This window comes from Atractosteus spatula, chromosome 15 (assembly GCF_055471065.1).
Source record: "Atractosteus spatula isolate fAtrSpa1 chromosome 15, fAtrSpa1.hap1, whole genome shotgun sequence".
NCBI lineage: Eukaryota > Metazoa > Chordata > Actinopteri > Semionotiformes > Lepisosteidae > Atractosteus > Atractosteus spatula.
This window is the reverse complement of record NC_142720.1, coordinates 19331069-19342016: the sequence shown is the minus strand read 5'-3', so window position 1 is coordinate 19342016 and position 10948 is coordinate 19331069. Positions and strand designations below refer to the sequence as shown.

At 40.1% G+C, this 10948-nt stretch overlaps 1 protein-coding gene across 2 annotated transcripts; it reads right to left on the bottom strand.

Annotated features, from left to right (window-relative positions):
* Positions 1 to 1194: 1194 nt before the first annotated feature.
* On the bottom strand, positions 1195 to 10625 carry cyp1b1 (cytochrome P450 family 1 subfamily B member 1). 2 transcript variants are annotated; one of them, XM_088934341.1, is made up of 3 exons: positions 10032 to 10625; positions 8577 to 9615; positions 1195 to 4299 (listed from the first exon to the last, which is right to left on the bottom strand). In XM_088934341.1, the coding sequence occupies exons 1-3, from the start codon at positions 10063 to 10065 to the stop codon at positions 3711 to 3713; spliced, it is 1662 nt and encodes a 553-aa protein (XP_088790467.1). In that variant the 5' UTR covers positions 10066 to 10625; the 3' UTR covers positions 1195 to 3710. The 2 variants fall into 2 exon arrangements, with proteins under 2 accessions (XP_088790467.1, XP_088790465.1); XM_088934339.1 differs by lacking the exon at positions 10032 to 10625 and having other exon boundaries at positions 8577 to 9706.
* Between the last annotated feature and the right edge of the window lie 323 nt (positions 10626 to 10948).

Sequence of the window (10948 nt, the reverse complement as noted above, 5' to 3'; positions counted from 1 at the left end):
TCAGCTGGATCTATTGAGATAATCGGTCAAAATGAATATTTACTCCTGGAGTCAATGACGTACTTGCTGAATACATTTTTACAACAGTTTAAACTTTTACTGCGTTTTTGGTCTTATTTTTCTTTAGGGTTCTCACAATATTAGCATGTACAGCAATTATCAGTGTTGCATGTCCTTTGCAGTCTGTGCTTTCTTTTCAGATGATTCTTTTATTCTTTATTATTATTCCTCATTATTCTGCCTTTATTAATGAAACACGTTTTAGTCTAGCACATTACAATAACTAAATATGGATAAATAGAATCTTAAAAAATGTGTGAAATATTGACAGTTGAACATGACAATTTCTCCTGAACTGGATCTGTGTTAACATTGTTTTCTGGGGTTTACTTTTACTACTCACTTGAAGTAGCTGTTGATCCAAAGGTTGGGAATATTTTTCCTTTTCTGCCCTTATCAGCAATCAATGTTCTTTATCTAAACTTGTGACGCACTCAGAGCTTGCTGGTTGCTTGTGAGTGCCTTGCTGATAAAGTACAGGATGTTCTGAGAGACAAAGATAAAGCATCACACAAGGAAAGGTTATCTCAAACACTTCCCTTTTGTTCTTATGCTGCATGGAAAAGCTACCCATAATGCATTCCAGGGGAGCACATTTTTCTGCAATTTTGTGCAGTAACAGCTGCCGCTAAGACAAACCCGGATAGACGGGTATGTTTTTCAAGAATTATTGCAAACCCCCTTTTAGTAGAGGTGTTTGGTTTCAAGACATTTACAAAAAGCTGAATGGTACTGCTAAAATTGGTATCTACACAAAACGAGACCAAGATTCAGCAAAGATTGGAGCCGTAAGCTTCTGTCACTGTGTGTGGATTTGTTCTAGTGACTTTCTGCTCAATTCTGATCCATTGTTACATATATTTCAGTATCAATACCCATACTAAACAGTATTATTTACTTCTTGGAGATTCACATTGGTCAGTCATTTTTCATTTGGATTAGAACACCAATCATTTTTATCACTATCATTTACTGATATAAAATCAAAGTGCAGTCTGAGTCTTCTATCTTCCCATTGAAAGAAATCAAATGGCCAAAAGGATGCACCTCCTAGAGGGATGCTCAATAAGAAAGGAAAAAGTTCCTGCAGAACTGAAATTGAATTTCCACAAAGAAAACGGATACACTCGTATGTTCCAGAGATTGGAATTTCCTTCATCTTTATTTAATGCCTTAGACAAGTAGCATGATAAGTGAATACGACTATGAACATCATGCAAATTTAAAAAAAAAACATCACTTAAAAAATACAAAAATATACAAAACAATTAAAAAATCCAAAACTAAATCCTGTTGCTTTAAAAGGTTAAAAACTGTGCTGTTCCATGATATAGTCTAATGACCTTAAGCAACTCTTTAGTTTCTCTAAATATATTATATATTTTAAGTATATGATATGATCAAACCCTGGAACTGCGCTGTGCAATTTAAATTAAAGATCTTAACAGTAGGATGTGGATAAAGTGATTCAGAATAGCAGCCTTCTAAATGTTTAAGCTTTTAAGAAAAATTAAAAATAACATATAATTAATAAACATAGCTGTGTACTTTTTATAGATGAACTGTATAATTTGATTCTATAACACATTTCACAAAATTCTATAACACATTTGATAATAAAACAATTAGATCTAATACAGATCTACAGCAAGAAAATAATTCATAAAGTATATTTATACAGCAGTTCACAGAAACAGGCTAAGTTCAAGAATTATGTACAGTTGATTCATCCCTGAGGTTTTGTTTATTGTACCTGAAAGGCATTTATCCAGTGAAGACTGGTGAAGCATACCTTGCAAGATAATTTAACAATGAAAGGAGAAGATACCATATGTATTGTATCTAATGGTTGCCAGCTAATTAAGAGTTACCTTAATGGATTTTAGAGATGTAAGCAATTCCACAGATGTATATAAAAACTCAAATCTAATGCAGCCTGGTATTTATCGGATGCTAGTACCATAACTGATTTTGATATGCAATCATACCAAAAGATAATTTTAACTATTTATGAAATGTGTGCAAAACCATACAATTTAAAATTATTTTCAACTCCCTGTCAGGCACAACAGAAACAACTGAATTGACACTTGAAGAATAAAATACCACATCTGAGCTTTGGGAAATGCTTCAGTGCAAAACCTGTGGCTCTTCTCTGCTTTACACGTTTTCACATCTAAGGTTTTACGGGCCTGCTAGAGGAGTAAGAGTAGAAGGGTAGTGAACAGCAAGGATGTGAACAGAACATAAAAGATTCATTGGAATTATCTGGCCATTTTTTTACAAATTTTAGTTTTCTAGGAATATTCTAATATTGCAATAAGATGAAAACACAAATACATTTCTTAACAACCAAGACATTTGAACAATGGTTCAGGGTGTTGTCCAGTTTCATAAACATTGGTGTCAACTTGTAACAAGATAGTATATAGAAATATAAACTATTTTTAAATAAATGCATATATGCATAGTACATATTAATTCATTTTCAAATTCTGAGAGTCTTTCAATGCCCAAAATGGCATACAAATACAGGCTAACATTTTATTTTGGCTAACTGGGTTAAAGAGCAATTATAAGATTAATTATTAAGTTTCGATGTCAAAATCACTTCAGATAACTGCAATGCCAAATGTGAACGTACTGTTCCATAATCCAAATGAATTGTGTATCTTCTGTATACATATTGGCTCATAACAGAGATCAAGCAAGAGTGAATCAATATGTCTTGCAAAGATGCTCTGCTTTTCCACATTTTTCAAATCAACATTATTATAATAGCTTTCAGGCTTTTTCATACTCTTTATTTTTTTAACAAAGTTCCTGGCTTGCTTACCTGCACATATTATCTTAGCTTAGTTTAAAATGTCTTATCAGTGTTACAAAAAAGAACAAACTAATTTCACTTGAGTAGTCGTACAATACAGCATGCAAATCTCTTGTTGCTGCATCTAACACTAGAGACCTGGAACTTCATCTACTGGTAATGCACAAAAAAAGTACAAGAATAAATGAAAATACTGTGAAAGGCAATACGCTGCACTGAATTTAAACATTCTGTATAATGTGCAAAACTTAATTCAGTTCTTCTAGCATCTTTATTCTTTTAGTACGGAATGTACCTTAATATGTTATTGTTGCTATGAGTAAAAGAAGAGTTAAAATGAGGTCCTTTTTATCCATGAGGATAAACTAATGTGCAAAGTAAAGCAAATCACCGCATTGTCTTGGCAAGTGAAGACATAAAAAAGCATCAAAAGACGGTATTTTTCTCACCAGAACTGCATGGTACTTTCCTGTGTGTGGTGTCAACATCACCGAACCCATTCTTTAAAATCATCTGCTCTCCGCATGAATCACAGCTAGTTAACTGGTCAATTTTATCCCTTTTCTGCTCTTTGCTCACTATTGAAACCTGTATATTCGCTTACATCAGAACATTGTTTAGCTGACAAAAAATAAAAGATATTAAATTGCTATAGCTCTGAAGCCCTGTATAATCAAAAGGCAAGATAATTCAGTTTCACCTGAGTCTACAGATTCATTGATGAAACGCTGGTGGCACAAATGTACAAAGCAAGATCTACTTCAGTATTTTTCTGAACCTTCATTAAAAATTGCTTTTACTGTACATTTTTTAGTTCTGTCATTTATGCGCTGCTTTCTGATTTCTGCAGCTCCGTGACATAGGAATCTAGTAACTCCATAGTGTCCCTGTGCGTCACGTGGATGGAGAAAGGTGTCGGCTTAAGGGTTAAGCCGTAAGTGTAATCCAGTTTCTCTGGTTCATTTGGATTTGCCTTAAAGTTGCACTGATGTGCCAGGAGCGAAGTGTAGAGGAAGAGATGCATTTTGGAGAGATCTTCCCCAATGCACCTCCTTTTGCCCAGAGAAAAGACCAGAACACTACTTGTCTTGTCTTTATTTAGGGCTCCAGTTTCATCCAGGAACCTCAGGGGATCAAAAGCCTCAGGGTCAGGCCACTTCTGCGGATCGTGGTTGACCGACCACTGACTGACAAAGATCACCGTGTCTTTGGGAATGTGGTACCCCATTATGGAGGTGTCGGTGGTCGTGGAATGAGGGATAGTGACTGGCACAAAACTGCTAAACCGCATCGCTTCGTAAATAAACGCCATGACGTAGGGCAAACTGGCCTGGTCCTCGATGGAAGGCAGGCGACTCCTGCCAACGACCCTGTCCACTTCCTGCTGCAGGCGCGTCTGTATCCCCTGGAACCTAGGGAACAGGAAGGTGCAAACGACCAGTGAAACACCGACCAGGACCGAGAAATGACATCAGCCTCCCTTTGGGAAGCTGTCTCTAACTGACCTGTTCACATCGCAGTGAATGTAGTGGTGTTTGCTGGGAAATGGGGAAAGCCTGCCAAAAGAAGAAGTGATTGTGCAATTTATAAGAGTGGGCCGCCAGAAAGGAAAGAGGCATCAGGAACTCATGACAGGGCGAAAATCGAAGAATCCAATTCAAAATGCTTTATTCATCCCCGGGGAGGCAATCTAAGAGTAGGGATAGCTGTGCGATGTCACCAGTTCTTCTGCAGGTAAGGTAACAGCTACTGGCGACAGTTAAAGGAAAGAGTGTGCATTCCCAAGACAGCAGACCACTAAAAGGAAAAAAAAGTCTTTTTTAGGGGAAAACCAGATCATTTTGCACATTTCGATTTTTTTTATTTTCTGATGTGGATAATCTAAGTCTAGTTCTGATTTGGAATTCCTTCTTTTTTAGTCTGTAGTCCCAAGTAAAGTAGGTTTAGTTGGTTTGTAATGAGTACTGATGCCCTCTGCTGGAAACTCTGCACTTGGTATGGTTTAAACACCGTAATTGATATATTAATTACATATACTGCACATGCATGAATCATCTGAACTATGTGCTCCTCCTTTAGGTCATTGTTTTCATATGAATTGACCCTCATAAGAAGTTAAGGAATTTTCTGCTCTTAATGGGGTTGGCTTTTATTTGAATATTTCCATGGTTATATTCCGGGAGAAACTTAAAATACAATACAAACAAAAATACAATTTTTTGTGATAAAAACATTTGGAATTTCCACTCTGTGTTTTGTTTTAAATGAAAGATTTAAGAAAAAACTTTCTAAAAAAAAACATTGCTGCTCAAGCAAAATCCATGCTGAGCAAGGGGAGTCATGTAAATGCAGAATGTGAGATCATAAGATATCTTGTGCTACTTATACAATTGCCTTGGAGTTTAGAACAATTATTTCATGCAACCATTCTCAGAAAGATGCTTAGAGCCAACTAGCAAGGGTCAAAACAAGCCGGAGCACTTCCCAGAAGCACAGGGTGAAGAGTGACTGACGACACACAGGTGCTCTTCCCCTTTTCCCCAGGATGGAACAGTGTACACTCCTGCGGGCTGGAGGCTAATGTTCTGTAGGAAGGGCACGTGCTTCCTCATCGTCCATGCGGAGTCTATGAATGGCCATTAGCCCAGGGGTAGGGTTACGGTTGGATTTAAGGATTGGATTAAGATTATGGTTAGGGAAAGGGGTAGAGTTACATTTACAGTGAGGGGAGAAAGAATCCTGTGCTTTTTTTGGGGGGGGGGGCATTTTGTTCTTTGTTCTGTGTTTTAGATACACTCTGATGTACATATGGGGGACTGACTGATCAGTTTAGGGGACTGGTAAATCAGGGATTGTAGGTAATCTGTGCCACGTAGGCAGTGTTAGGTTTTGTGTGTATAGCCATGGTTTGTGTGGGGATATTGAGAAGGGTCCTTCGCGTGATTTTATCTATTTTGGTGACATGCTCAAGGAGCTGATCTTAGAGAGCTACATGGCAGGAGCCTCCAATCTGCAGAGATAGCCTTGTCCCTGGACACGACTCTCTCCTGCAGCAGGCTAGATGTCTTTGGAAGGGAGAGGGGAATCAGACACAAGGTGAGTGTGTAAAGTCTACATAGTCTGTACCCCAATGCTGAAATGGAGTGTAGGACCCAGGAGGCATGAGGCAGCAGTGCTAACCAGCACTGCACTGTGCTACCCAATACACGTAATATTCTAAAAGAAACTTGGTAAATACTCCAGCTATTTTTTTTGTGTGCCAGCTATTAGATAGCTATCCTGCTTAAGATCTCTGTGACTTTCCTCTCTCCCTCACACCTGAAGAAGGCTTCACAGCTGAATTGTGACCTCTTTGCTACTTTTCAGCGTGGAATTAGCCTTTAATTGTTTCTCTGTTGTCTTTTATACCAGTGTTCCGGGTCTTTAGTCAACAACTAAACTAGATGGTATCAATATACACACCTCCGGCACACTAACTCTGAACACTGGGGTCCCCCAGGGGTGTGTGCTTAGTCCATTGCTCTACTCCCTCTATACCCACAACTGTAAGGCCAAACACAACACCAACTCCATCATCAAGTTTGCCAATGACACCACAGTTGTAGGTCTGATCACAGACAATGATGAGAGGGCCTACAGGGAGGAGGTTAATCTCCTTACAACGTGGTGTGATGACAACAACCTCACCCTCAACGTCAGCAAAACCAAGGAGCTGATCGTTGATTTCAGGAAACTGCAAACCGGACATGCCCCTATCCACATCAACGGGACTGAAGTGGAAAGGGTCAGTAACTTTAAATTCCTTGGTGTCCATATCACCGAGGACCTCACATGGTCTCTCAACACCACCTGTCTGATCAAGAAAGCGCAACAGCACCTGTACTTCCTAAGACGGTTGAAGAAGGCTTAGATATGTCCCCAGATCCTCACTAACTTTTACAGATGCACTACAGAAAGCACACTGACAGGCTGCATCACAGTGTGGTATGGCAACTGCAGTGCTGCTGACCGCAAAGCCCTACAGCGGGTGGTGAAAACTGCCCAGTCCATCACTGGGGTTGCCCTCCCATCTATCCAGGACATTTATGACAGACGGTGCTTGAGGAAAGCTCTAAGCATAATCAAAGACCCCACACACCCCAGCTACAGACTTTATGATCTGCTACCATCTGGAAAACGGTACCGGAGCATTCGGGCCCGGACTACCAGACTCAGAGACAGTTTTTACCCCCGCACTATCAAACTGTTAAATTCCCAGCCTCTCTCACTCTCACTCTCACCTATGATCTGAACCTCACAGTGCCTTCTTCCTTTCTTTCTTACCAAAAACCCAAACACACATTGAAAATCTACCTCTACCATACATGTCAAAAGCTCACTCCCCATAATTTCTATCCCTTTATTTTATTCTGTTGATGCATACTTTTGCGTATAACCTGTTACCTTTTTGTTGTTTTGCACATTGCCTGTTGCTGTTTTTTGCACATTGCCTGTTGTTGTTTTATTGCACAGTGCCTGTTGTTGTTTTATTGCACAGTGCCTGTTGTCTCTGTCTTTCTTTTGCTACACAATTGTATTGTTCTTGTTGTTGTTGTTGTTTTCTCTTTATACTACTAATGTCCGAGAGCTAGCTAAATAGTATTTCGTTATACCATATACCATGTGTATGAGTGTAATGACAATAAACTTGAACTTGAACTTGAATATCTGTCCTCATCTAATTCACTATAATTCCATACACCCACACACCTGCTGGCACGCGTAACCTCCACCCGGGATACAGCAATGCAATTTATAGCGTATAATGAACAAACCTCACAACTTAATAAGTAAACTCTTGGAAAATTATGAGTGAATATTCTCCTCCTCCGTCTCCTCCCACAAAACACGCCCACAACAAACAGACTCTTGCTTGTCGCGTTTGTGAATGAGTGCGGAGCACAAATGGATCTGCTCCTGGCATCTTACCTCTGTATTGTTATATTTAATGTGATGTGTTCTCAAAACTTCCTTCCCTCCCCTAAGAGAAAGGAGGTTTATTATTTTGATGTCCAGTATAAATTACGCAGCAGAAAACGATAGGGTGAAAATAACTTTAACTTATTTTGCCAGGATGTCCAGAGAACAGAAGCAAGTCAGATGAAAAGGGAAACGCAGTCCATCTAGAGTGATACAGAGGTTTTTAACACGGATTGTGTAACATTCTTAGAAAAGTCAGCAAAAGAAAGAATGCGTTTCTTGGTAGAAAAATGAAAAAAAAATCTGTTTCTTAGGTATGTGTTGTGAAATTGCTCCCACAAAACTTAATTATAAACTTAATAGGCCTATTAATAAACCTAATAGGAACTAATCCCAGACAATCATTCGAAGTTAGATTGTCCCCATCACTTACAGTGTATATTGCTTTTTTTCTAAACCACATGTTGACATCTGTTGTATCTAAAACGGTCTGTTTTTATCCGGAGTTCGTAATAGTAAGAAAATGAAGATCGCACTCAGTGAAACTGTGACTTGTTGAAAATGTTTCTCTAAAAATTGTATTTACCTGCTACCTGCTACATTTTGTATTATACATAAAAGGCTTAATTCTGATAACATTAAGGATTTGCGCCTGTACGGCTTTAGAATGTAAGAACAGTAGTGTAGCGTTTGAATGTCGACCCTGAAAGGTAGGCCAGTGAAACTTTACCTTGTGAGTAGCAGGACGATCCACTGCAGGGCTGTGGAGAGTGTGTCTTGGCTAGCGCCGAAGATGTCCGATACAGTAGATGGCACATATTCTTTCCCCAGGAGAACACCGTTGGAACCAGTCAGACCTTTGTCGAGAGCCAATATGAAAGCATCGGTCATGTCTCGGATGGTACCAGGCTTCATAGTACTTCGGTGCTGAATGACCTTGTCTTGGATAAATGTGTAAAAGTCTTCATTAAGTTTCTTAAAGTTACCAAACATCGTCCTAATGGGGTTTGGGAAATATTGCAACCAAGGCATAACGTCCACGATGCTCCCAGCTCCTACCGTTTGGGTGAACTGGTCGTTTCTGCCAACTACTGACTGGAACTCGGCGTCGTCATAGCTGTACCTTTTTCCAAAACACACTGCGCTCATTACATTGGCGGTGGCCACAGTCAAAAATCTTCCTGGCTGGAAATACTTTTCCTCCTTGCTTTTTCTCAAAAAGAAGTGTAGCATTTCCCTGATCTCCACGATGACGTGCTGTTTGAACGCTGTTTTGGTTTGAGGATTGCTGGTGGAGAACGCCCTGATGGTGGATTGGGCGATCTTTCTGTGCACTTTCCACCCGTCCCCATAGCGGCCGAAAGCCAGGCTCTTGCCGTTCGACACTATTTTAAAAGACGTGAAGTCGGGTCTGCCGGCGAAATCTGCACCTTGCTTGATGAGCGCCTGCTTGATAGCCTCTTCTCCGTTCAGAACGACAACGGTGCGTGAGCCAAGCTTGATCTGAAAAACGTGTCCGTACTTCTTTACCATTCGTGTGAAATAGAGATGAGGGGCGTCCCCAACCTGAGCGGCGTTCCCGATGACTGGCCACGGAAAAGGGCCCGGTGGACCTGACCGCCCAGGCCGGTGCGCGTATTTCCACCGCTGGAACCTTTTTGAAAAGTGCAGGACCGCCAGCAACGTCAAGGACGCCAGCAGGACATTTTGCAAAGACGGCCGGGACTGGGAGATCTCCTCAAATGCTCCTCTAATATTCATCTTCGTGTCTGAGAAGATATCAGCGCAAGGAAAAAAATAAAAGATACTGTACAAAAAAATCATCCGTTTTTCAGTGTGTCTCTTTACTGGCATTAACATTTGAAATTCATATGCGATTTTATACAGTGACATTTATGCATCGTTTAACTTTAGCGTAAAATGATTGGGAAAACGTGTTAATTGCATGAGTCGTATTTCTAAAAAAAACGTTTCAAGGGACATAAACGCTAAATCATGAATAGGCTATAGAGAGATAAGTTTGTTAATAAATCCTACGGGAAGATTAAAAGTTGTTCAGACTCTTGGCAGCCTAGATTATAATTAAGGGCATATAAAGTCTGATACGTGTGCCAAGAAACGATAGAAGTGTTTGCTAGTGTTTATTTGTAAAATGTATTCAGGTGGGACTTAAATAAATAAGTACCTGGTGTTTGGACTGCTCCGAGTTTCTCAGTCATGTTCGAGTTCTCCGTTGCTACGGCTCCGAAGACTTGTTCAGAAAAGGCGACTGGAAATAATAAGCCAGGTGAAACGAACGGAGGCACAGTGATCCAATTTTTTCTTGGCAGCGAAGAACAGTCGGTGCAGGTTTTTCACTCTCCTGCTCAGAAGTGCCGACTTTGATTACACTCGCGCTTCAGAGCGTTCTCACCTTCTCTTGAAAAAAGAAACAGTAGTTTCATACACTGTATATGCAGTCGACTGGGTCTGATTTCGCGAAATTGCAGGTAATATTAAAACGAAAAAAAAAATCTCTTTACTTAAAGCCTACAATTTGTTCACGTAAGAACCTGTAAGTTAAGGTGCCTTGCAAATAATTTCAGAGCCCTTTAAATCCAACGCACATCCACCGCTGCTTCACTCTGGTGGTTTAAGACCCTCCGTATTTATAGTCTTGTCATAAAGTCCCAGGTCAAATGATTTATCATGAACAGTACAATGACAGAAGCATAGCTCCTCACACTCGAACTCGTGGTTTGTTGCACACGGTGATCTTTTTCCTTCTCTCTTGAAGTGTGATCTCTCTCTTTTATCATTTTCTCGCTTGCTCTCTCACTAACTCTCCCTCCAATTCTCTCTCTCTCTCTCATACACACACCCACACACTCACAGTCATCCATACGTGCTACGTATTTCAGTAAATCCACGGTTTTTAAAAAGTTTGCCTCTGTCGCCTCCCGTGTACTGCGTGCAGAGTCAGCACTGCGTGAGCTGATGGTTGGGGACTAACCCTTCTTTCAGCCGCTTATAACAGCACAATATTGTACCTTAGAGCAGCTAAAATAGGTGGCAGGGGGAAACAGCATTGCTACAGTGAAACAGCTGGCGTCACGGTAGGAT

Excerpts from the sequence above, each read along its gene's own strand:
- cyp1b1 (XM_088934339.1), bottom strand. The coding sequence starts at position 9,706 with ATGTTAATGCCAGTAAAGAGACACACTGAAAAACGGATGATTTTTTTG. Across the intron at positions 4,300-8,576 it reads ATCGTCCTGCTACTCACAAG|GTTCCAGGGGATACAGACGC; the intron begins GTAAAGTTTCAC and ends CCTGTTCCCTAG.